At 38.4% G+C, this 27,354-nt stretch overlaps 3 protein-coding genes across 3 annotated transcripts; 1 reads left to right on the top strand and 2 right to left on the bottom strand.

The window, feature by feature from the left end:
• Window positions 1-1,793: 1,793 nt before the first annotated feature.
• thoc7 (THO complex 7) lies at window positions 1,794-4,576 on the top strand. Its single transcript, XM_034695555.1, has 8 exons — window positions 1,794-1,929; window positions 2,188-2,308; window positions 2,415-2,542; window positions 2,772-2,858; window positions 3,820-3,877; window positions 3,986-4,052; window positions 4,152-4,221; window positions 4,379-4,576. Exons 1-8 carry the CDS (start codon window positions 1,911-1,913, stop codon window positions 4,438-4,440), a joined length of 612 nt encoding a protein of 203 aa, XP_034551446.1. The 5' UTR covers window positions 1,794-1,910; the 3' UTR covers window positions 4,441-4,576.
• Window positions 4,577-5,006: 430 nt separating this feature from the next.
• Window positions 5,007-11,845, bottom strand: LOC117821342 (interferon-induced GTP-binding protein Mx-like). Its single transcript, XM_034695544.1, has 13 exons — window positions 11,836-11,845; window positions 10,727-10,932; window positions 9,019-9,156; window positions 8,777-8,931; window positions 8,256-8,394; window positions 7,962-8,160; window positions 7,764-7,842; window positions 7,555-7,677; window positions 6,806-6,947; window positions 6,573-6,731; window positions 6,245-6,321; window positions 5,902-6,159; window positions 5,007-5,798 (listed from the first exon to the last, which is right to left on the bottom strand). The coding sequence occupies exons 2-13, from the start codon at window positions 10,911-10,913 to the stop codon at window positions 5,574-5,576; spliced, it is 1,881 nt and encodes a 626-aa protein (XP_034551435.1). The 5' UTR covers window positions 10,914-10,932; window positions 11,836-11,845; the 3' UTR covers window positions 5,007-5,573.
• Window positions 11,846-13,498: 1,653 nt separating this feature from the next.
• On the bottom strand, window positions 13,499-25,964 carry LOC117821331 (interferon-induced GTP-binding protein Mx-like). Its single transcript, XM_034695531.1, has 12 exons — window positions 25,552-25,964; window positions 23,525-23,662; window positions 23,261-23,415; window positions 20,469-20,607; window positions 20,175-20,373; window positions 19,941-20,019; window positions 19,726-19,848; window positions 19,476-19,617; window positions 19,183-19,341; window positions 18,992-19,068; window positions 18,696-18,908; window positions 13,499-15,015 (listed from the first exon to the last, which is right to left on the bottom strand). Exons 1-12 carry the CDS (start codon window positions 25,736-25,738, stop codon window positions 14,584-14,586), a joined length of 2,043 nt encoding a protein of 680 aa, XP_034551422.1. The 5' UTR covers window positions 25,739-25,964; the 3' UTR covers window positions 13,499-14,583.
• Window positions 25,965-27,354: the final 1,390 nt, after the last annotated feature.

Here is a 27,354-nt window from a genome sequence, read left to right as displayed (position 1 = left end):
TCAAAGTACTTTTTAAAAAATCTAAAAAAATGTATTTTCACAATACATAAGTGCAGTCAAGAATACATAGGAGTACATTCTGTTAAATTATGTTTTTTTTATTTAGAAACCATTACTTGAAATCTCTAAAAACTATACCATGGAATAAAAACAGCAACTAAGTTTACTTGAAGCACAGACAACTTAGTTTGAAATGTTCATCTTGAATAAAACAAATGTTACATAGCTCAACACGCTTTGCTCCATATTCATGTCCGTGGAGACACACCGTATACAGGTATGGCTAAACCACTGAGACAGACAGAACTACACTAACAGATTTTACTGTCTTAGGGATCAGATTTCAGAAAGGAGAAGAAAATTCATGAGCTGACTTTAAGGCAAAAGTAGTGAGTAACTAGAGCATTGATAGAAACGTAGTGGAGTAAAAAGTACAATAATTGTCTTCTGATTGTAGTAAAAGTAATAAGTTCCCACAAAATATAATACTCAAGTAAAGTACAGATACTCAAAAAATGTACTTAAGTACAGTACTCAAGTAAATTTAGTCTGTTACTGTCCACCACTGGATACGATACAGATTACTTTTTTGGCAATTTATTCAATACCCGATACCGGTACTTTCAGTGATTTATTTTTTTTAATAAAATCCAACCCTTGAAAGACAAGTCCCATGACAAATACTGCTAATTTAAAAACTTGAATATGCAAATCCTTTGCTGGCCTTTTTTAAACAATGAAATACATTTAGAAAAACACATAAATAATAAATAATCAACTTCCTCTATTTAAATTATCTGAGTGGAAAGCTTAAAACAGCCTCTTCACCATGACTACTGTTAAAATGACACTGTGATCATGATGTCTCTAAATTTGTTGGTACAAAACTTTGGAGTAAGTTACCCTAAAAGAATCAGAAGTGACACATGCGCTTTTATTTCGCATTTATCATTAGTATTGATATTTTATTAGAGTAATCGATACTTAAATGAGTGTGTAAATATCGATATATCGATACCACAGAATTGATACGCCCACCACTCCTTTAGAGACGTACTTCAATGTCCATATGAATGCTGGTGTGATTGTTTTTCTTTCCATGCCTTTTTTTTTCATTGAATTCATTCAAGTGGACCAAGTATTGTCTTTTATTTGGAAACGTTATGATTGGACAAACAAACTTGGACTGTAAAAAAATGTATTATTGCTTATCTTTAATTAGGGCAACATAATATTTTATGTATTTCAGTTGTCAATTTTAAATATGCAGTCAGAACATAACAACATTGACATGGAAATACCGGTGGTTTCTATCGTTGTCTTGGTTTTGAATTTTACTTTCTACATCCTTTGAGCTGTTGAGAGATTATTGCCGTTGTCCCTGTATTCCGTATTTGCTGTACAATAAAAGAAATATGGCAGCAGGTCAGAGTTGGAAAATGTAGGCCCTGTTCAGTGTTATAAAAGTCAACCTAAAACAAACAAAATAAAAGATCTGTATACTTTTTGAAAAAATGAGGAAATCATTAAGTTTGTATTGACATTTTGAATGATGTTATGGAAGATTGAGACTTAAACATAACAAAATGCAGGACATAACGTTGCTGTTTTTTTAACGGGTGGCCTACATTAAACGTTATTTATAGGCCTTTAATTTTGTCAGTTAATATTTGCTGCATTCATCCCTTTTAAATTTAGATAAAAAATGAGTTATATTGTTTATGTTTTAACCTGAAATAAATTGTTATTATTAATTTTATTTGTTTGACAAGGAGTGTGAAAAACTTTGAAACCCAAGCCCCGCCTCTCTGCTCTCTTTTGACCAATCAGCGTCGTCGGTCCTTAAAGGTGGAGTGAAGTGTTTTGTTCACTTCCGGTGATTCAATAAAGTTATCTTGCGAGGCACAGACATGGGAGCTGTTACAGATGGTAAGTCACTTTTAATTCATTGATTTCAGCTCTCTGGGAAAAGCTACGAGTAAAAATAAGTACAAAAGCAATCGTACAACATATATGTAACCAGCTTTACGATCATCTATGTGACTTAATGGTCTATATGTTTCAATTGAAAGCAGCTTGCTAACAAAACGGCTAATACAGAGTAGCCACGTTAGCAACCTCAGTGGTAATTGTATTTACGTCTAAATCTCAAATGCTGTTTGTTCCTTGATTTCACCCCTATGTTAGACGAGGTTATTCGGAAACGTCTTCTTATTGACGGTGATGGGGCTGGTGATGACCGGAAAATCAATCTGCTACTAAAGAGTTTCAGCAAATGGTGCAACTCGCCTGCGACCCCGGAGGAGGGGTAAGTCAGCTGTACCTTACAGGCCTCTACCTTAAACTGCTTTCTGAAGTCATCATGTCTGAAAATTCACCTTGTGATTCACGAACCCTTCTATAATTCTTTTTAGGTTCACGCAGTATCAGAGGATGTTGGGCACACTGGCACAGTGTGAATTCTCCATGGGGAAGACGTTAATGGTTTATGACATGAACCTTCGGGAAATGGAGAATTATGAGAAAATCTACACTGACATAGGTAGAAAACAACTTTTGATTATATGATGTTGACTTTGAATGTATGCACACCCCAGACTTCTTTTGGTTTTACTTTGCAGATATTTGTGAACAGCTTATCGTCATTGAGTACATAGAGCATAAAAGTTAAAAGACTAATGTTACTTCATTTCACACCACCTGTCTGTTAATTACAAGAACTGGGAAACCAGAATCATCACGTTGGTATTAAAAGAACCTTCACATTTCAGAACAGAACATCACTTCTGCTCATGAGAAGATAACTGAATGCAAAAAAGAAATTCTGAGGGCCAAGAGAATACGGAAAAATCGGCAAGGTAAGCACCAATAACCTTTTACTTTTAGGACTTGCAATTACTTTCAATGATTAATAAGGAATATCAATTCATACACTCAACATGGATGAATTTTAATGAACATATATTGAACATATTAATGAACCATTTCATTCCATTCCCCAATAGGGGTCGACTGATTATCAGTCTTGACTGATTTTTGGAGCTATTAGTGGACATTGGTCGATTATCTGTATCCGTTATATTTTTACAGATCACAGATACAATTAATTTATTAAAAAATGCACTACATTGGTACTGCTGCAGGTGTCTTTCCTTCTGGGTATGCTTTCACTCAGTCTCACCCAATGTCCCGACCACAGCATTTTCTAATTGATTAGATGTCACACAGCTGTGTGGCATTAATGTACTGTAAGCGTAACTGGTTAACTGTTAACTCCTGTTAATGATGCTGAAAGTTTCAGTTTCAATTAAACATTTGCTAAAGCCATTAAGAAATGTCTTATGTTAGAGTTTGTTATATTACATATTCAAAATTTTCACAATTGGTTGCCGGTTTCATGAACAACTTGAAACTGATATCAATATCAGCCCTGGAAAACTGATACTGGCCGACCCTTTTTAGACATTTTATTTTATACAGGACAATAAACTCAGACTCATTTCTTCATATTGACACTTTCAAACGTTCAACCTCTGCTAATTCATACAAGCAAATTTGTGATTTTATAGATCTAACAGCAGACACCACTTTTTATAAGTAGCAGATCGATATAGTATGCATTCTAATGATGGAAAGGCAAAGTTGAATAAAGAAATAGGTTTCTTGGTTTAACAAAAGTTAAAATAATTACAATTCTGCATTTTCTTCTTTAACAAAAAGTCGTCAATCATTTTAGATGTAATGCTTCTCATTTAAGTAAAATTTCTGGATAGGTTTGAATATTTTGTACTTTCTCTCATTTTCACTTTTTCTTTCCAGAGTACGATGCTTTGGCAAAAGTTATACAGCAACACCCAGACCGACATGAAACACTGAAGTATGTCATTTGTTGTGTTTTACATTTAGATGTGAAGATTATCTGCAGTATGGGTTTGAGTAGTTCCCTTTCATTATGACTCACTTTTATTTGTTTAAACCTTTACAGGCAGTTGGAGGCACTTGACAAAGAGCTCCAGCAACTGTCTCACATCAAGGAGAATGTAGATGCTAAGGTAAAGCTGAATTAACCTGTATTCTTTTTAAATGTGTAATTTCTTGAATCATTGGTGTTCTTTACATTTTTTTTTAAAACTTACTTTTGTCGCACGCAGTTGGAGTTGAGAAAGAAGCAGTTCCACGTGCTACTCAGTACAATACAGGAACTACAGCAGACCCTTGACAGTGAGTGACATTTTTGGGGTTGTGTTTGTTGTGATGAAGAACTGTTTTTGTGTTGTTGTGCATCGTTTCTAAAATCCTAAATATTGGTCAGTTTAATCCATAAAGTCAGAAAAAAGGACTGCAGGTGTACCGCTCTAATCACTGGTGTCTTTCCTAGATGACGAGAAATCAGAAAATGACGACAACAATCAGGGAAGCCCTGCAGGGAATGGCGAATAAACTTGTGGAGAAAATGACCAAAACAAGTGAATCACTTTTCAGTGATTTTGGTTGTTGGGTTAGACTACTTTTTGTATATATTTTTTGGAATAAAGTTGACTTGTTCACATTTGAGGAGTGGAATTTCTCAACCAAAGTGATGTATTTTTGTCTGTATGGCTGCAAAGTCTATTTTACTTAACATCTTTTATTTGTGATTAAAAACTGAGGTTGCTGGAATGACAATTATTTTTATGGATGAAAAGAATCTAAGATCATTGCTCACAATATTCAGATAACTGGAACAGACCGCTGGATAACATTTGATTATCGATGGAATGTATATCAAGTGTTTTTTTTAATGTACCTAAATAAGTAATTTAGTATTTTCTATCTGAGACTTCAGTTACGTTTTCTTTCCAAGTTGAGTTTTTTTCTTCTTAGAAACATTTCCCCCTAGAACACCACAAGAGGGAGCCAGAGTTTAACTAAAATCAGTGTCTAATGCAAGATTATAATCATTTTAACTATGGCTCATTGACATAATTTTACCTGTGAAAAACATTGGAAAACAAATCAAGCAATCATTTAGGTAAGAACATCTGTATTGAAAAAATGCATTTCAAAATAATCAAAAGGTAGACTTGGAACTGTAATTGTAAAAATTTAAATGTTCAAGAAAAGGAATGTTTAAATTGGATTAAATAATCAAATATAACTGTAATGCAACTGGAAATGTACATCAGGACACAATTGCCTATTAAAATTTGTACAAGTATCAGAAGACAACTAGAACAATGCAACAAAGTATTGGTGAAATATTCCTATTCTTACCTCACAGTTCAATTTGATACAATCCCTTGGAACTGTAATACTACAGTGACTGTATCTATGATATAAAGGTTTTTGCTACTACCATATTGTGTTGTGTAAAATAACATCACATTCAAATTTGTATGTGTTCAATTTTAGTTTCTAGAAACTATAGGAGCATGAATTTTAGTACATCCAAAACAATGCCCCATAATGCAGGTGTTAACCTTTCCCAAACAGAAAAAATAGTCAAATGATCCTACAATAAGCACTGCACTGTACTGTGCTGTGGTCTTGACAAATGAAAGATGTACAACAGATTGTAAAAAGGGAAAGAATTTCTAGAACTCCACCAGTTTTGCGCGAGCCATCAAGAGGCGTTTAAGGCGGCTCTGCAAAACATCCCTCTTGCTGCCAATGTCACAATCCTCCTTCAGCAAGAAGTCCAAATTCTCCTTATCCTGAAGCTCCTGCAGCATCTCCCTCTGCAGCTGGACGGCAGATTCCTGCAACATCTGGTAGCGGATCACCATCGGGATCTGGTCTGCAAGACGCATGCTCGCAATCTGATAGAAGAAAAAGAAAGAAAGGTTTGACAGGTAAGGGTCCTTATTGAAAAACAAGTATTGTCTGTTCTATTGTAAATAATCCCTCTTCTTTGATGCTTACTTTGTAGTATGATTTAAGATGCATCTTCAGCTCCTGAAGTGTTGCATGATTATCCTGCTTGGGCACAGGATTTTGAAATTTAACACGTGGAGCGCGATTTGAGGATGCCTCCTCCTCGCTCTCCTCTTTCTTTCTGTCAGTCAGACTGCTGCTGTAGGTCCTGTCCTGAGAGTAAATAAGAAGCTCCATTTTGAACTGAGTTCTCATAAAGGACTCAGCAGTGGTTTCCTTGAGTTCTCTTATGGCTTCAATCTTTGCCTAGTATGAAAAAGAAGGATATAGTCAGTCTACACATAATTAAGAGAATTAAAATTTTAAAAAGTCCATATGAAGCTCTAACGACCTTGGCTGTTTTTATGAGGTTAGGGAATCCAGCAAAGTTACTTATGGCCAGCTGTATGAACACCTTCCTCACTGCATCTAAAGGAAAAAAGCAACATGATCCAGCAGTTCCAACAAGTACAACATAGCACTAAAATAAATGTCATATATTTAATGCAGGTGTGCACCATGAGAGAAAACTGATATTGTGATATCTTGTTTTTCTAAAACATATATTGTGGCATTAAAATAAAGCAGCATGATGTGTTTAAGGGTGCTTGCTTGGCATTGCACCTATCATAACTGCAATGGTTGAATAATAAATATACAGCCCTAATTCATTGCTATACCTCCAATGTCTTTGAGTCTCTTCACAGCAGGCTCCTCCAGCTGTTTGATCTGCTCCTTGACCATGACCTCAAAGGTCTTGTAGTTGACGAAGCCCGGTAGTTCTCTTCCACGGTACTTCTCTTCATAATCCTCCACCTCTCTCTCAACCTTACTGTTAACTGCAACAAACAAGAGTATATATCAGAGTGCTGTTGATGTGCGGCTGTATACCAGGTCACAATGATGCACTCACACTTGTCTCCTAAACAATCCAGGAGGCAATTCCATTTCCCGAACTCTCTTCTGAGCATGGAAAAGACGTTGAGCTTGTCTCCACACTTGAGCTCCTCTCCTGAAGTCAGACTCATGGCATCTTGAGTGAATGCTGTCACTTTCTGCAGCATACATGTCACAGCAGAAACTTGTCTTTACAGGTGTTTTAAATTTATCCAACAAATATCTATATCTTGTATTGTGGTGAGCAGTGATGTTGGTGGAGTTCTATATGGTGGCTCCCTGGGAACCACACAAATGCAGTAATTTGAATTTGTTCCCAATAAATTAGTGTTTTATGACAAATTGTAGTGTTAACGTGTGTCTGTTGTGTTATGATTATAATTCTGGTTGTTATGATTGTTGAAAATATACAGTTCTAATATGGTGGCCTGTTATTCATAACTTGTAAAGTTGACTTTGCGAGCATGGTCGCATGAAACAATTAAAGAGAATAAACACAAGCAGTTTGTGTTAGGATTCATTTACTTAAAAATTAAGTGCCACAGCAGGGCTGTTTATTTTTGGTTTGTTAATGTGATCCAACACTAATTTCACTGTTGATGTTGCATTATTGGGGAAGTACAGGGTGCCTCCCCTGAAATCATTTAAAGTGAGATAACTATATGGATTTTGTATTTTATCAAATTAGAGATGCAGGACGTGTAACATCATTATTTATGTATTTGTCATTGTGGAAGGGTAAATGTTCAGAATGAGGGGACTCACGTCAATGAGGAAAACAAGTCTCTCAGCTGGGTCATTTGGGGGTCCATTTCCATACTTCTCCAGCTCTAAGCGGGTCTGTTCTAGCTTCTCCTCAATCTGGCCTTCAAGTCGAGGCAGAGATTTCTGCAAATTGCACAAGGGTCAAAACTTAAACTCCCAAGATGACAATTCCTGATTTCTGTTGAAAAATGTTAAATAAAAAAATTCACCTCGATGTGATGCACTAGTTCCAGTGTGAGTTTCTCAGCCAGTTTGGGCACAGTCGCATGATCTTCATTGTACAGAGTTCTGTAGCATGAAATAAATCTGCTCAGTACACATCATATAACATCTCAAAATGTTAATTACTGCACTGACATTTAACAGTGAAAATGTTTGTTAAGTTTACCCAGATTCTACTGACTTACTGGAAGTGTAAATGTTCTTGGAAAAATGCCTTTTCTCTTTCTATTGCTTCAGTAAGAGACACTTTGTCTGTGATCTCCTTCTGACCCCTGCACTTGACAATCATGTAGCCCTTTTCAAGGGGGATCACTTCATTGTGGACAATTTCCACCACCATATGTTCTGTGCCTTTGTCCACCAGATCAGGCTTGGTCAAGATACCTGAGAGGAACAAAGATAGAGTGAACAACATAATACTTTGTTAAAGGATAAGAATTGTGCTTCTCTTGTTGCAAAATTAGTATCTTCTATTTTACCCAGAGTCCTCTCTCCTTCAGGATCCACCTCCTGAGCCATCTTCAGGGCCTCTGTGGTGGCTATGTCCACATTACAAGGAACAACCACCAAACTGATGGTTTCTTGTCTCGTGATAAACTTCTCAATCAGTCTCTTGATCTGAAAATATCAATGTTTATAATGCATAGATCAATATGTTTTACAGCCATCAAATCACTGTTGTGCAATAGTGTATTTTACTTAATTTTACAGATCTTAAAGCATGACACCTCTCTATGTGAGGCACACTTTTAGAGATATTAATGCCGGTCACACTATCACTTCTATTCTTGCTAATGGAGAGCCAAGCGTAAGGAGTCACTGATAAGACGTTGCACAAGAGCATAGAAATACATTTTGTAAATATGATCTCTGTCCTGGCTAATTGCTTTAACCTTGAGACCTCGTGGTCAATTTTCCTTTTCTCTGAGAAACTCTCTACCAAATACATTTCTTTACTAAAAGAGCTGAGAGCTTATTTCAGGACACTGAAAGAGCTAACCTTTTCTCCAATGTTTTCGGGTTGTCCCTTCACAGCCACCCTGGCGATTCCAGGCAGATCAATGAGTGTCAGATCCGGAACATCAGGAGAGGCGATTTCCAGACTGATGAGCTCTTCGCTGATTCCCACTCCCTCCCCAGCCATTTCATCCTGAGCTGGAGGGACAGGACACAATATATGAAGACCAACCAACTACATGCTACATGTTTTGATTTAGTGTTTAATAACACTGTACATTGTACCTTCTCTAATTTTCTCCTCCACATCCGCAGGGTCGTCTAATTCTTCCTCGTAATTCAGGTAGCTTATCTTTCCATACCAGTCTTCTCCCTCTTTCTTTCTCTTCATCTTTAGTTCAAGAGGACATCTTGTCACGATGCCTGAATCAACAAAGAGTGGAAAAAGAAAAAGAGGATATATTGTGCATGAAATCCAGTGACATTAAACTGTAAAAAAGCAGCAGACAAACATATACTTCTAAAACACTGTTGTTTAAAAGTGAAAATAATACTATATATTTAAAATATGGAGTAGGGTACTATGGATAGAATGAAGGATAACTTTGATGTAAATATTTCACGGCAAACTGCCTGCATGAATATAAACAAAGATATTTATCTACCTGTTTTGACAAAATATTGTCCATTCAGAATTCTGTAGATGCGTTTGAAACTTAAATACAAAAATAGACCGTTACATAAAGAGCATACTAACGCAGAAACCCCACAGAAAATTCACATACAAGCTGTATTTTTTCTTACCCTGTATAACCCCCTTACAACCTGCTTACAACCCTCCATTCTCAAGCCCTGAAAACCCAAGCTGTTGGTTGGACAGTGCTGATGCTGACCACCACCTCCTGATGAAACTGCTCCTCAAACCCCCAAGCAACTACATGAACCCAATAAGAAGAATGACTATTTGGAACATGGCATAGAAGAAACTAAAGGAAGATTGGAGCATCATCTGTTCTTAGAAAGTTATTTAAATTTGGTCCAGTGTCAGAGACATCACTGACACACAGAATGAAAGTTCTGGCTCACTAAAATAAAAAAATGGAGACACTGAGACACCTGCAAATAAGTTTAGAGGTTCAAAGAAAAAAGCAGGCTTTTACAGGTTCATATCCGCGAAGAAGGTTATGACATCAGCAAATACTCAGCACCAACAACTATGACTAACACCCTTAATCTCAAATATGTTGTTACTATGATAACAAGGAAAATATTGCTCTTGAATATATCATAAACTTCATTATACTGTATGCCAAGTTTTTCATTCCCAAATAGAAATTCGCAAAGTCACTTTTTTCAAGTTTTCAATTTTCTTTCTAGAGTTCAAGTCCCTTATTAAATCATTTATTTTAACAATGAAAAAAATGCATCAAATTCATGAACACCTTTTTTCACTGAGATTCTTGGATAAACAATTATTTACATATTTCTGTATACGTTTTGGGTTTTGTTGTTGTCATGAGTGTATTTACTTATATTGAATTGTCCTGTTTTCTTTATGTATGATATGTTTATAGTACTTAATCTGTCTTCACTTGACTTATGTTACTGCATGTTTCACAGCTGCAGAGTGAAACATTTGTCCTCATAATGACTAAATGACAGCTGTAATTATACTCTTCAAATGAATACAAAAATAAAATAAATAAACGACTAACACCCTGCGCGCCCGGTGCATGTCTGAGCTGTTTCTATAAGACAACATAAACACAGACAGCGTTACTCACGCTCTCTGGTAAACTGAGTTACATTAGATTAGAACACATGTCCAAATGAGGTTATCTGTGTCTTTTCCCTTCACCTCAGTGAGTCAAAATTACTAAATCGTGGCAACGATTTTTTTTTTTTCAAATGTCCCTGGAAGAGCTCCGTACATATCTATCATTTTTAGATCAGAAGATGTATATGACCTTTAAAAAGGATGAATATTACCCACCACTCCCTCTCGGCAGACCCACTCCTGACAACGCCTCCAACACGGAACTCTTCCCCGAGCTTTGGTCTCCGATCACGGCAATAGCCGGCAACGCCAAGTCCTTCTCTACACCCAGAGAGCGAAGAGAGTCGATGAGGTCGATACAGGGACGCACCTTCTCTTCATACTGCTGGTTCAGAGAGGCCATGATGTTGATTTCGTGTCTTCTGTAAAGGAAGAATTTAATAAAAAGGGGAAAATCTTCAGATAAAAGTTCTCTCCGCTGTCACGAGTCTCGTTCGGGACGAGGCTGCAGTAGCTATGTATGCAGACCGGTTCTGTGCGGCAGACCCAGTTTGTCATAATGAAAACAGAAAGTTAAGTTAAGTTTCGTTTCCTCGTCTGTCCACTGTTTCCACATTGGCACCTCTCCCGATTATGCTGAAACAAAAACAGGGCGGATGCCAGACGTAGATAAATCAAGGCTACCTTTCTTTCTTTCTTTCTTTCTGAGTGATGTTTAACTTTAAATTATTAAGCATTAGGCCATGATATTGGTCGTTAACAAAGCAGCCTTTGATAATATAGCATTCTATCTTTAATAGATTCAACCTTGATTGCTTTTCTCTTTCAGTTACCACCCTTAACATAGGCTATACTTTTATTTTACAAGTGAAAAGTAGCCTACTTAATTTTCAGAACGTCTCTTGCTTTTCAACACATTTTATTCAATTACGATATTAAATTATGTAACCAGGGATGGGTCACCCTATCTATGGCTTATAGAGGTACATAGCTTTAGTCCCAGTCATGTTATTAAATCTGGATTCAAGACAGACTTTGAAAATGTGACAAGTCAGAAATAGGCATACTATATACATGTAATTAGTCCAGGATTTAAAGGTGCAATGTGTGGTGGGTTATATTGGTATAAGCACACCAGACTTGGTAGAATGGAATAATATGATTCAAATAATGTATAATTATCTGGATCTACAAATAATTTTGGTTTTTGGTCACTTAGACTGAGCCTTTTAAGGAGCAGGTCCCCTTCTCTAGAGGCCAACAACTGGCACCACCATACACAGGACAGGCAAACTAGTAAGGGCCATACAGATTTTTATATTTACTGAGTGGCCGTCCAAGATGCACCAGTTGGAGTACGAAGAAGAATTGTTGTGCTCAAAAATATTTAAATTGATACAAGTTTTTCATACTTATCACGTATCTCAGTAGCGTCTTTACTTCAAAGGCCACCATCGTGTGTACAGCTTGACCAATGGGAGATGTTAGCAAGGGAGAGTTTAAATCTGGAATCTGACAGCTAGATATTGCTAAATATTACCATTTATACACAATATACCTACAAGTGCTACTTGGACTGTTTTTTTAATGCTGAGTACTCTTTTGGAGTAGTAACAGTAATCAGAATCAGAATCAGCTTTATTGCCCAGGTATGCTTGAACACACAAGGAATTTGACTTGGTAAGCTGTGCTCTCTTTATATAACAGCAACAACAGGACCCAGCCACAGTTTGTAGTTCTTGCACTACAAAAACTGGTAGTCGATCGGGAGCAATAGGCTAATGGCGCTTACAACACTGATTTGAGGGACTTTTTGGAAAAAGCAAATAAGTATCTCAACACTACAGAGGCTTTGCATGACCTTTTGGACAGTGATTAGTCCAGATGTAAAGAAAAAAAAGCCAGCACCGCACCATCAACCACAACATTTCAAAGACCTTTCTAACAGGTTGTTAAGGTATCGCCTTAATAAGGGACCAAAACATGAACAAATTGGCACTAGAAGTCTCCTTTTGAACCATATAGTAGGCACGACACCAACAAAACAAAATAAACACAAAGCAAATCATGGCGTCCCCCATCTTCTTGTTGTTGTTGTCATCTTCCCATTCCCATAAGCATTAATCCTGTAGGATAGTTTAATGCATATATGAAAAAGGGACCTTAAAGTATGTAGTTCTGTCCTAAGAACCTATCCTAAATTCATTTTAGTACCTTATAGTTTTAAGGACATACTCTGATAGTCACATAATCTAATAAACTGAATAAATTAATCAGCTTTAAATCTACAGTAACCCAGTGTGAAAAATCACATACACACTCCATAACATGAATATGTGTGACTGATTTGTTGAGGCTAAAGAAGGTGTCTTCAGGAGGCAATTCACAACTTGGGAAGTACATCTGTACTTCCAATGTACATCTTCTTTGGCAAGGCCTGCAAATTCTCAACCTTGACCTGGATCACCTGTAGGCCCCTACCTGCTGACATGCAGAAAGTGCAAACCCCATTAGGATCTGGTCTGCCAAAATAGGGGAAAGACTGTCTCAGAGGCCAGATACTTTGATTTAAGAAGTAAGATCAATATTGCATCTTTGAAACATTACAAGTCATTGTGGACATGTTAGCTTACAAATATTTAGTTCAAGGCATCTGCTGAAATTAATTTTTTTCATTTTTCTGGGAGTCAAAGCATCTTTTCTACACCAACAATAGCATGACAAGAAGTGATTTTAAAATGCAATGTAAAAGTGCACAATAGAGCCATTTAACTAAAGGGTACATTTCAAACTAAAGGCTTGTGGGAGTGGTTTATCAGGCTTTTCTAACTTTGTGAAACTTCTTTCCAAACTAAAATGAACAGTTGAAAGAAGTGTTGGGTCATACCCAATGCGTTTTTTGTAGTAATTTATTATGGATGGAAAAAATGAATAAACTGATCTTATCTGCAAGGAAGATTGTATGCAACACAATCATGGGGGATACAAGAGAAGTTTCTAGTTTTATTGCCCAAGAAAGGTTATTCATAAATTACAGTCCATAATGACAAATTGATTAAATGTTAGATTTAATATGTGCACCTGTAAACAGCTAACAAATGCAACTAAGCCAAAGTAATGACATAATTTACTTTTTCAAATTTGTTTTATCAAGAATGAAAACACAGAGTGGCAACCTCCAATCTTGAGAAATGATCCAAAGTGGAAGCGCCAGAAACAGCAGTGCTTTGAGAGGCTGGCTCCAGAACCCCCCGCCCCGAGTTTGGTCTGATTAGCTTATTTCTCTATCTGCACACACAGTGGAGAGAGAACTCTTTTCTTTTTAAGATATTAAGGTTGCAAGCTTTTCATTGTTGGGGGCTGACTAACAGACAGGCACACTGTAGCTGTTAGCAAGGAGACTAAAGGCCCGTGTCAAAGTAGTGAATGAAGTAAAACTTAATTTGTGGTAACTACAGTGTTTGCCTCAAAGTGCCAAGATTGACTAAGAAGCAGCCAAAGGATTCAAAAGCACAAATATAGATCCTAATCCAGATTGTGTATGCTCTGTGCTATCTATGACATAAGAATACAAAATGAAAACTTAAAATACAGAGTAAGACTTTGGAATTATTCAGAAAAAATGCTTAATGTTCCATTTAAATGTAACCAGATATGGATATTAAAACAAATATAGCTACAGGACTACACAAATTTACTTGAAATAAAATGTATAAATAATAATAACAAGAGTAATACTTTAAAGAAAAGAAATCAAAGACTGTGAATAACAGAACTTCTATAGTTAAACCCTTGTGTGTACTCACCCAAGGTCATCTTACAGATAATAAAAACATTCAGCATTAAAACATCATAAGACATCAGTATAGAACCTGGAATTGTGTCATAGGCCAAGTATCAGTACAAGAAAATGCCCTAATTGTTTTGTTATTCTAAATATGCTAAAGGGTAAATAGACATAAACATACTAAATAAAACACCTAAGCTGAAGAATGGCTGATATTTCTTTAGCGATGAGATGATTATGTGCTGCATGAAGCAAATGGGAGAGCTCAGGTGTTTAGCTGCATATCTTAGTGTGGATGGGAATCAGCTCTTGAGGACTTGATTCTGAACCCTGCCGGGGCCTGACGCCTTCCTGATTTTCTGTCTTTGAAGGAGCCATCCCCTGCTTCCCCAGAACCTCCCTGTTTGTAGAGGATCATTGGAGCGATGTCACTGCCATTTATGGCATCATCTTGTTGTATCTTGGGTGTTGTTTTGAAGTTGTATATGTTCATACTAAAATTGGTCAGCAGAACACGAGCCTTTGTCAGGCGCTCAAGGCGCTTCTGAAGTTGGATTCTCTCTGTTTTTATTCGCCCGTCTTCTTGAAGCAGGCACTCAATATTCTCCTTGTCCTGAAGCATCAGCAGCATCTCCCTCTGGAGCTGGATGGCTGACTGCTGCAGCATCTGGTAGTGGATCACCAGAGGGATCTGATCAGCCAGACGCCGGCCGGCAATCTGGAGTTTTGACAGGATGAAGATTAGATGTTTCTGTTTCAGGTTATGTCACTTAAATATCTGTATTTTGGATGTAATGTTCTTAATGCCTACTGTACGACATTTAATACTTTTCTTTTGCAAGTTTTATCCTACATACGAACTTACTTACATGCAAATATCTATGTTTAGCAGCAAACAAATCAAGTACAACAAAGGCAGAATGTTTTTTATAGCTGATGGACAAAGTCCACAATTATCCACATCAGTACTACGTGTCATTGCCACTGCACAGAAACAAAAATGCCCATCAAAAAAGCTAGTGAGAGATGAGTTCATCTTTAGAGGTTAGTGTGGAAATCTGGAAAAAAAAAAACAGAGGGGCAGTGTGTGTCCACTGCCACTGGTCATCAGTTGCCCAGGCTGGCTCAGGAACTTGTCCCTTACTGGGCCACTGAGACCACTGAGTAAGATGTATAATGCTTAGTGTCAAGTATTCATAGTTTTCAGTAACGTGACCCCCGCAGCAGCCTTGAGGGCAAAAAAGAGCATAGTAGCATGACGGCCTCCATTCATTCAGACGTATAAATCCGTGTCTCTCGCCCAAAAGTTCACCATCAAGCCTCAACACTAAATATGAACCTTCTCCTTAACTTTACCAAGAACACTTTATCACCACACTGTCAGAATAAAAGTGTCTGGCTGTGAAAAGAGACGTTATTACTAAGCTAGCGTTAGCTGGTTAGCTAGCGGTGTCGACAAGTTACTGCTGGAGTTGTTTACACTGGTCCATGCACACGGACCGTGTCAGGGGTACTACATCAACTGAACATACAATAAATAAATAACTCTGTTTACTTCAATTTACCTTTAATGAAATGTTCGCTCAAAGATGTGTGGACTTTTATTATTGTTTTGTTCTCTCAGCAAGGACAGCAGAGCGTCGATTATAATGAATCCCCTCCTCTCAGGATTTTATTTCTCAGATGGGATTCTTACAGGGATATTTCAGTGTTTTTGAAGTGGGGTTGTATGACTTTCATGTCACTAATAATTGTACCAACAACAATGGATGCCGGTCAGCTCGGCCCCTGTAATGAAAAACTGCAGGGAGAAACAGCAGCAAGCTAGGCTACAGTTTCTGCAGACCGGGTCAGTCCTACCAGGTAATTCAGCTCATTTTTGAAAGACTCCGACCCAAGCACTCATCTCAGTTTAGGTGTACGCTCTACTTGTGATTTTATTCAGCACTTCACTTTCACTTTGACATCAGAATGTCTGTTTGTTTTTGCATTATTTGCGGACACAACACAGACGTGCTCCTCCTCCTGCAGTGCACTGATCAGCTGTTCAGGTCTGCCATTTACTGCGGATACACATGGACACCTTCATGAGCTGGGGTTTAGTGAGGAAAAGATTATTCAATGCATCGGAGGAAAAAGTGTAGAAACTCAGCGCTAAACTGGAGAGCAGGAGAGCTCCTGAGTTACCTGCTGATGCAAGTGTGTAAACTGTGAGCTAATGCACACAGTTTACACACAATGAACAGAGAAAACTTCATGCTGTCACAATCAAGACTTAACAACAGTCACTCAGACCTTTGGGAATTAAGATATACCAGCAAATCACAAACTAGTGTGGCTAGTATAATTAGTGGCATAAAACTCATACAGCCCCACTTCAAAAACAATAAAAAATCCCTGTAAGAAGAAGAATCGGGGCTTGTCTCCTTGTCATTTAACTGAAAAACAACTATCCGGCACTTTTTAAGTTTTTAAACACGTAGTTAGAAGCAGAGTCCGGTCATTTCCCCGTGGCCCGTAGCAGTAAGAAGCCTATTTTTGCCCTCCGGGGGGGCGTTCCATAAGTGTGTGACGTCACGTGAAAACTATGAATGTGTAGCTTGGCATTCTTGATGCAGTCAGTTGAGGACACAAATATAAGGTTAAACATCAAGTTTATCTCCAGCCCTAACATTACTGGCTTCCACAGAGTAAAAAAATACCATCATGACCAACAGACCATCTGTGAAGTAATCTACATGTACGTTAAACAAAATTTAACGATATACTTAAATAATCTGGAAGTCCCACATTCAGCACATTTCAAGGTCAGCCTTTTTTCACTTGCGCACTATTTCTGAAGTTAGACACTTCTGTCTCAGAGCGACACATAAAAACTAGTCCATGAATTTGTTACTTCCAGGTTGGATTACTGTAGTTCCCTTTTATCACTCTGCCCTAATAAGTCTCTAAAAATTCTTGAGCTATTCCAATACGCTGCAGCTCGAGTACTCACTAGAACTAGGAAAAGAGAGCATATCTCTCCAGTGTTAGCTTCTCTACACTGGCTCCACATTACATTTAGAATAGAATTTAAAATCCTTCTCCTGACCTTCAAAGCTTTTAATTGTCAGGCACCTTCGTATCTTAAAGCACTCATCGTGCCATACTATCCCTTTAGAAAGCTATGCTCCCAGCATGCGGGCCTGCTTGTCTTACCTAAAGAGGCACACACCCTCTCTACTTTTAAGAATAGGCTTAATCTTTCCCTTTTGATAAAGCTTGTAGTTTGAGCTGGCTCAGGCTTGGACCAGGTCCTAGTTATGCTGCTGTAGGCTTAGGCTGCTTGGCACACTGACACACTTGGGTCCTATCTCACCCCCATCACTTACTTTACCTATCCCTGTCCCATTGAAAGCTATTAACCATAGACCTTTCTGGAGTTCCTGAGCTCCATTGTCTTGTAGGTTTCTCTGAGTCCCTGCTGTAGACGTTCCAGACTCCCACTGCTACGGACGTGCTGGACTCCAGGGGCAACAGCTACTACTACTACTACTATTTGTCTCATCACGATCACTCTCTCGCTCTCTCTCTCTCTCTTATTCTCCTCTATCCTTCTTTCCAACCCCCATGCGGTCAAGGCAGATGGCTGACTAACATGACTCTGGTTCTGCCCGAGGTTTCTGGCAGTAAAAGGAAGTTTTTCCTTGCCACTGTAACTAGCTAAATACTGCGATGCTCATGGTGGATTAAGATAGGATAAGATCGAGTCCTGTCAGTGACTGGATTGTATCCTGTCTTGGTCTTTGTTAATAATTTAACATAGATTATGGTCTAGACCTGCTATGTTTATTTGTTTGTTTGTAAAAGCGTCTTAGATAAAGGTTGTTGTGGTTTGGTGCTATACAAATAAAAATTGATTGATTGAAAAATACTTAATAATCTGATTAAGTGTACATAACATAAGTGCTAATGACTGACCAGTTTACTTCATCAGTAATACATTAGATGGGTGTTTTTTCTATCATATTTTTCTCTTTTCACGTATAATACAGAAGGTAACCCTCCAAGTGATAAGAATATGATTATGCAAAGAATATGTCATTTTCATAAAATATTTACAAGTTAAACATTAACATTTTATCGTTAATGATATCAATGGATGGTCAGTCTAGAATGGATTAAGGTGTCAATGATGAGTCATAAATAAAGCAGTAATTACTTAATCTTAATTTACTGGTTTCACATTTTTAGTGACTTATTGATAACTATTTTCTATTTTTTGTCTTTTGAGAGTTCATCATGTTGGGTGTTTGAGTTTGAGTTATCTCAATGAATTACAGGAACATTTTTTAAGTGTATCTGAAATGTGTGTCATGTTTAATAAAATATACTGTACACGATGTAAAGTATACTGACTTGATAGTAGGATTTAAGGTGTTTGGTCATCTCTTTCAGGGTGGCCCCACGCTCAGTTGTACAGACGGCCTGTACTTCTTCCCTCTTCCTCTTCCCGAGCTTCTTGCTGTATGTGGTGTCCTGAGTGTAAACAACTGACTCCATCTTAAACTGGGTCCTCAGCATGGCCTCTGCTTCAGCCTCCTTCTCCTTTCTGATGGATTCAATCTTCACCTAAAGAGCATAAAGATTTGTAAGTATCATTCAGTTATGTTTAGTAACAAGTAAACAGTAACAAAAGACAATGAAAGTTCCACCTTAGCTATATTGACGAGAAGAGGAAATCCAACAAGGCTGTTCTCTGCTAACTTTTGCAGCTCCTTTTTCACAAATTCTAATAAAAAAAAAAGAAGAAATTTCAAAGCATTCAGAGACTTGAAGATACTGGATCATGCATCACAAATTCTGACCGGGCTTTTAATTAATGAAGGATCACGAGAACACATGCCTGACACTTCTTTGAGTTTCTGCACTGAAGGCTCTTCCAGCTGTTTGATCTGCTCCTTCACCATGGCCTCAAAGGTCTTGTAGTTGATGAAACCCGGCAGCTCTCTTCCCCGGTACTTTGCTTCATAACTGGCCACCTCTCTTTCAATATTCCAGTTGACTGCAGTAGGGATAAATATAGTGAAACAGAATACAACTATTGGTTACTAACAGTCATTACAGCAGGAGCAAAGAACTAAAGTAAAACAGGTCACTGAAAAAAAAGTACAGTTTTAAAAAGAATAGACTGCTTACAGTTAAATTCTGAGCAGTCTATGATCTCTTTCCATGCCGCAAACGTTTTTCTTAAAGCAGAAAAAATGTTGATCCTGGATCCTCCTCTGAGTTCCTCTCCCGTGGTGAGGCTGATAGCATCCTGTGAAAACGCAGTCACTATCTAAAATAATAGAAGAGGGCAAATTAGTTTTGACTGAGGCTCACATCACTGTGGTTAAACTTGAGGATTGGAGGTGTTGTGTTCTGTTCATGTAAAAAGTAAACTCACATCGATGAGGAAGCTCAGTCTCTCATTTACATCAGATGGGGGTCCGTTGCCGTACCTATCCAGCTCTGCCTGAGTTTTCCTTAGTTTTTTTTCAATCTGCATTTCCAGTTGTGGCAGAGATCTCTAAAAATCACACAAGGGTAAAACCTTTAATACCTGAAGTAAGCTTCTACAGCAGTCTGTAGAGAAAGTAAAAAGAAGTATGCGTTATTCACCTGGATATGATGCACCAGCTCAAGGGTTAGTTTTTCTGCCAGTTTCGGAACAGTGGCATGGCCTTCATCAAAGAGAATCCTACAGCAAACATAAAAAGTTAGTTCTTACATTCCTCATACTCTCAAAATGCAAATCATCTGATGCATGATACTCGGTACACATAAACAAACATACGCAGATCATACATCACATAACATTTGAACATGCAAATCACTGGCCTTATACAAACTTACTGGAAATGCAAATGTTCTTGGAAAAACTCTTTCTCTTTCTCTATTGCTTCAGTAAGAGACACTTTGTCTGTGATGTCCTTCTGACCCCTGCACCTGACGATCATGTAGCCCTTCTTCAGGTGGATCACTTCATTATGGACAATGTCCAACACCGTCTGTTCAGTGCCTTTGTCCACCAGATCAGGCTTAGTCAAGATACCTGAGCAAGAAAAAAAGACAAACAGACCAGGAACTATTGAAAAGTCCACTACCTTGGACATGGCCATTTTTTCATATACATTTTCTACATTGTACCCAGAGTCCTCTCTCCATCACAGTCCACCTCCTGAGCCATCTTCAGGGCCTCTGTGGTTGCTATGTCCACGTTACAAGGAACAACCACCAAACTGATGGTTTCTTGTTTATTGATAAACTTCTGGATCAGCCTCTTGATCTGAAAACATCATATAATGTATGGAGTTAAAAAGGTGTGTTAGAAAAACTAAATTTTGTTTGGGGCTGTTCTAACCAAATAAACAAAGAAAATTATGAAGGGTAAAAATAAGCTTCCACATTTTGGCATTACCATCTGTCCTGGGTGATTGGATCACAAATTGGATCACAGTGTCCTGAGGACGGACTGAGATCTGATCCCTAAAAACAAGCAATCACTCTGGAATCTACAGTGCAGTGAAAAAGTATTTGCCCCCTTCCTGATTTCTCATATTTTTGCACATTTTTCTCACTTAAATGTTTCAGATCATCAAACAAATTTTAATATTAGACAAAGATAACCAGAGTAAACATTAAATGCAGTTTTTAAATAAAGATTTTATTTATTATGGGAAAAAAGTTATCCAAACCCACCTGACCCTGTGTGAAAAAGTATTTGCCCCCCCCTTGTTAAATCACAAATTAACTGTGATTAACCTGATTTTTTGGAAAGCTGAGCTCAATTGCACTAGCCACACCCAGGCCTGATTACTGCCAGACCTGTTGAATCAAGAAATCACTTAAATAGAACCTGTCTGACAAAGTGAAGTGGGCTAAAAGATCTCAAAAAGCAACACATCATGCTGCGATCCAAATCAATTCCAGAACAGATTAGAAACAAAGTCATTGATGTCTATCAGTCTGCAAAGAGTTACAAAGCCATTTCTAAGGCTTTTTGGGACTCCAGAGAACCCCAGTGAGAGACCTTATCCACAAATGGAGAAAGCTCAGAACAGTGGTGAACCTTCCAAGGAGTGGCCGGCCTACCAAAATTACTCCAAGAGCACAGCGACGACTCATCCAGGTCACAAAAGAACCCAGAACCAATTCTAAAGAACTTCAGGCCTCACTTGCCTCAGTTCAGGTCAGTGTCCATGATTCCACAATAAGACAGAGATTGGGCAAAAATGGCATCCATGGGAGAGTTCCAAGGCAAAACCCACTGCTGACCAAAAATAACACAAAGGCTTTTTGGAAGGTTTGCATCTTGTTACATCTGGTGTAAAACCAACACAGCGTTTGATAAAAATGACCATGCCAACAGTGAAACATGGTGGTGGTGGAGTGATGTTCTGGGGCTGCTTTGCTGCGTCTGGACTTGGTTGACTTGCTGTAATTGATGGAACCATAAATTCTGCTCCTACCAGAAAATCCTGAAGGAGAATGTCTGGCCATCAGTTCGAGACCTCAAGCTTAAGTGCACTTAGGTTATGCAGCAGGACAATGATCCAAAACACACCAAGTCTACCTCTGAATGGCTCAAAAAAAACAAAATGAAGGTTTTGGAGTGGCCTGGGCAAAGTCCGGACTTGAATCCCGATTGAGATGCTGTGGTATGACCTTAAACAGGCCGTTCATGCTTGAAAACCCTCCAGTGTGGCTGAATTAAAACAATTCTGCAAAGAAGAGTGAGCCAAAATTCATCCAGAGCGATGTAAAAGACTCATCGCCAGTAATCGCATACACTCGATTGCAGTTATTGCCTCCAAGAGTAGTACAGCAAGTTATTAGGTTTAGGGGGCAAATACTTTTTCACACAGGGTCAGGTGGGTTTGGATAACTTTTTTCCCTTAAAAAATAAAATCTTCATCTAAAAACTGCATGTAGTGTTTACTCTGGTTATCTTTGTCTAATAATACATTTTTTGGGATGATCTGAAACATTTAAGTGTGAAAAATGTGCAAAAATATAAGAAATCAGGAAGGGGGCAAATACTTTTTCACAGCACTGTATGTGTGTGCGCTCATGTGTCCAGGGTCACAGAGGACTGGCTCCTCTCTCTGTATCCATGGCAAAGATCAAGTGTAGTAACAGATCACCAGCCTCTTATATTTATATATGTTATGGATTTATTATTTTTTACTGTATCTCACAAAAATGTTATATTTAAATTTTTTCTAATGTTATTCAGTAATGTGAATACATACTGTGTGCATTACAATGAAGTGTGCATGAATTACAGATCCATTGTGTTCATTTTTTGTGCTTTCAATTTTTGGATGTGTGACAATCCTGTATTGATGGGAGTGCTGTTCAGAGATGTGATAACAGAAAAGTTTATCTGAGTTTATAATAAAACATTGAAGATACAGATGAACTCAAGAGGAAACATGTTTTTGCCTCCAGCCTACCATAATGCATGATCTATGATCTCCAAACTACAGGAAAGTGAGCCCTTTGAGTGATGCATCAGTTTGGAAATTCTTTGGATTTGGTAAAAAATACAGGGTGTTTGTGGACACTCCAGTCTGCAGGAAATGCAGAACAGTGACTGCAAAAGGAAACTGGGAGAGAATGGGGGAATGACATGCGGGGAAGGGGCTGCAGGCTGAAATCGAACCCAGTCCGCCCCCTATAGGGGCGCAATGTAACCATTAGGCTCAATCCGAACCCGGCCTTGTGGATGTTTTGGCACCAGTTTATCTGGTTGCCTTTTCACTATTTATTATCAGTTTAATTATTCTTTCTTTGAACAATAATGGCTACATACTCTCTCATCACCTATGCTTTAGTTTAGAGATTTTTTTCCAAAGAAGAAATTAACAGTACAGTTAAAGATTAATCTAACTGATTGTGTTATATTTTCCTCGTGATCAACGTATAGACAGGCTCACCTGCTCTCCAATGTTTTCAGGTTGTCCCTTTACAGCCACCCTAGTGATGCCAGGCAGATCAATGAGCGTCAGGTCTGGAACATCAGGAGAGGCGATTTCCAGACTGATGAGATGTTCACTGATTCCCACTCCTACCCCTGCTATTTGGTTCTGAGCTGAGGGAACAAGAAACAGTGTTTGGTTTATGTAACAAAGAAAAGCTGACCATTCATGAAGAAAAAATGTACCTTTGCTAGATACATTTCCAAATGCTGTGTTTTGTACCTTCTCTAATCTTTTCCTCCACATCTGCAGGGCCTTCTATCTTTTCCTTAAAGTCCCGGTAGCTGATCTCTCCATGCCATTGCTCTCCTTCTGGTATTTTCTTCATCTTCAGTTCAAGAGGACATCTTGTTACAATGCCTAAATGAATAACAAGGGATAGATAAGACAAGCAGAAAAAAAACAATCAAAATAAAATACAGTGTACTCAGTGAAAGGTTCGATCTAAAACTCTGTAAAATATGTTGCTCCACACCTAAGGAGCCATCTGACAGGTCTGACAGGTGCATCCCCAGATAGCAAAATTATTTTGGCCTGTAGTTGGGCCACATGCTAGCGTTTCCTCTGGCCCAGTATACGGCTGGTTCCCCGGGCCAAGTCTGTCCCATCTACTGCATGACTGTCTGGCTAAACACTAGTGGGCCTGACACGGCCCAGTCTGTTTATTACAATAGATTAAGGTTGTGGTCCAGTTCTGGCCCATACACTACATACTGATATCAAACTAAAATCTTGCTGCTGGCCCAGTTCTGGCCCATGTACTACATGAAATGTTTTCTGGTTGCCATGGAGATCTTAAAGGTGACATATCATGCAAAATTGACTTTTTAATGGTTCTCTACCTGAAATATGTTTCCCTGGCATGTCTACAAACCCCCCGAGAATGAAAAAAATCCATTCTGCCCGTTTTGATTTCTACACCTTTCTGTAAATGTGTGTGAAACAAGCCGTTTCAGACTTCTGTGTTTTTGTTACGTAACAACAATAGCCGGTCTGTCACGGAGTCAGAGCTTGGAGCTTGTTCAGCCCATAGACTGTATAAAATACAACTCAACCCCTCCTCCGTTTTTCATTACCTGCACAAATGTGTGGTAACAAGGAGCTTAGGAGGGAGGCATGTTAGTTGTAGGCTGTCTTAATAAACACAAAGGTCGGTTTTACTCCCCACGTCTGCAGATTTAAAGATCTAGTGGATGATTTTCATTTATCATGGATAAGTGGTAGCGCTAGTTAGCATAGCCACATAGCTACATGTTCGTAGCTGTGTACCAAGACACACCTCGACATACTGATAAATTAAACAACAAGAAACACTAAATCTGTGACCAATCCTTCAGAAAGGTCCTGCTACAGGCGCCTCTCCATCAGGATCAGATTCAGAGGGTTGAAGTAACGCGATCTATGAGCAGCCGTGCATGTTCAGCCAACATGTAAACATTAGATGAACATGCTGGAGAGCCGAGGCACACCCACTTCCTGAGGGGGCGTGGTCAGAGAGAAAACAGAGTGTTCTGAGGAGGACTGACGAAGAGGGATTTTCAGGCAGACCAAAATCTGATTTCAAAGTGTTTTTTTGAGCATAAACTTTAAAGACATGTTTTGGGGACCTCTTAGACCAATATATATTGATGAAAAAAGCGTGATATGTCACCTTTAAGGCCCACCCAATTTCAAAGCTTACATCTGTTCCACAATGTATTTCTTCATCTTTCATCAGTATTTCTGAAATGCTGAAACATGTTACTCAGGGTGGTTGTTCATATTCCCAATAAATCGCTGCAGTTCACTGGAAAAAAAAGCTATAAAATGGCTACGGATATAAACAAAATACCCCGAGTATGTTTTAACATTTCAAAAACACAGATGAAAGATACAAAAATACATTGTGGAATAAAGGTTAATGCAACAGTTAATGTGTGTGTGCGTGCATGCATGCATGGATATTTCATAAAATTAATGAAACATCAATATAATCAACTGCCTTTTATTTAGGTGATTTCATTGTTTTGTAGAAAACAGTGAGGCAATGACATTAAACAGGCTGATTACAGAAATGTATGAAATGTTCACCATCTGAATCACCTAACCCTAATCTAACCCTAACCCAAAGTATGCACCTCTAACAGAATGAGTTTTTCAATCAAAATTGAATTTGTTTTCATATTTAATAAAGTAAGCATATGTAAATTATCGGACCATTCCTGGTGGGATAACTTTTAAAGAATAGGGTTAAAGTTAATAAAAGTTACCGCTCCCTCTCGGCAGTGCCACCCCTGAAAGCGCCTCCAACACCGAGCTCTTCCCAGAACTTTGGTCCCCGATCACGGCGATAGCCGGCAGCGCCAAGTCCTTCTCTACACCCAGGGAGCGAAGAGAGTCGATGAGGTCGATGCAGGGACGCACCTTCTCCTCATACTGCTGGTTCAGAGAGCTCATGGTGATGATATCTGGTCTACTCACGACAGTGTTTAAAAAGGACTAAAACCGATTGTTGGGTCTTCCGTGTAGTCCGTTCTTTCTCGATAACTGCAGGTGCAAACCTTGGAAATAGCAACCCAGCTGACAATAGGTTTCCGTTTCCGAGTTAGGTTTCGTTTAAGTAGTTATGAAACAGAGCTATATCAGGCAGCATCATGCGTACTAGTGATGGGAAGTTCGGGTCTTTTCAGAGAGTCGGCTCTTTCGACTCCCGAACGGCTCTTTATTTAGGATCTTTTGTGGCCGTATATTTTACCTTAACTTTGCAAAAAATTATGGTGTGTGTGTTGAAAACCCTTTTAAGTACAGTGTTTTTATGAGAAGCCTTAATTGCCTAATTTTGTGCATTTATTCTGTTACAAAACCATTCTTACTTTTGTTTAGTATTTTAATCAAACTTTTTTATTGTGAGAATTTAAAAAAAAATGCAAACATATCCACAGAACAGAACCAGGACCAAACTCAAGCAAACAGAACCAGAACCAAACTCAAGCAAACATGCAGGTTGGCATTGAGAAAAATCAGATGCCTCAGCTTGGATGGGCTGATCTGATTTCTCCTCTCAGTGAGTATTTGCCCTGTAGAATACTCTCTCGGAAGGAACAGATGTAGCCACGATACACAGCCTCCCGTCAATCACCTGTATGCCATATCCTCACATGTGTTTGGCCGCATGGCCGCCATGCTGACCAATCAAAACAAAGTTCTGCTGTGAGCAGAGCTGGGGCTGAGCACTGTGAGAGCTAAGCAGTGAAAGGAAAAAACTGGGAGCTGGCTCTCTCTTGATGTTAGCCGGCTCTTCTGATTCACTATAAAACATCGGCTCTCAGAGCCGCAGCTTTTGATCATGACACATCACTTATGCGTACCCAAGTGAAACACTCTTAACACTCTTTAAAGCATAAGGTTCGTTTTCTTGACTTTCATTTCTCTTTAAATGTGACTGTGCCAGGAAAAGGTGTGTCACATTGTTTCCTAAACAAGCTCTTATGATGCTCATGTCCACGTGCTATTTCTGAGACATTTGGCTTAATTATTGCATGTATATTTTTTTATTTCCCTAGTATCTTTTTGAAACACCTAATCTACTGATACAAATAATAGTTTTGAGGGTTTTAATAAGTAATTTAATTTTAAAAAGAGGGGAAGTGACATCATGAAAGCGCTGCAGACCAATACGGCTCCTGCAGCATTGTGTGCCAGATTTGAAGACTACACTGTGTAAAAAAATGTATGTTGTTTTTATGGAAAAAAAAATTGGCAGCTGTGGTTGCCAGAATAATACCGTTATAAATACAGTAAAAATGTAAACCTAGTCATATGAGGAATCAAAACATGCGAGACAATTGTGTAAAAACAAGGAACAAAACACATCAATAAGAGATTTTACCACAAGGGAAGGATGTTATATATTTATGTTTGCTAAATAATGCAAAGCAAGATTTATTTTATTTTATTTGAGTGTATCCACGTTGGACGAAAGTGCTATTTGACCAGACCGTCCCCTGCTATGAAAACACTAAATTGCCGAGCTTGTAATCACTAGTGATGGGCAAATGAAGCTTCATGAACCA

This window comes from Notolabrus celidotus, chromosome 1 (assembly GCF_009762535.1).
Source record: "Notolabrus celidotus isolate fNotCel1 chromosome 1, fNotCel1.pri, whole genome shotgun sequence".
Classification (NCBI taxonomy): domain Eukaryota; kingdom Metazoa; phylum Chordata; class Actinopteri; order Labriformes; family Labridae; genus Notolabrus; species Notolabrus celidotus.
Note: the sequence above shows the minus strand (reverse complement) of the source record. Positions and strands in the feature narration are given on the sequence as shown.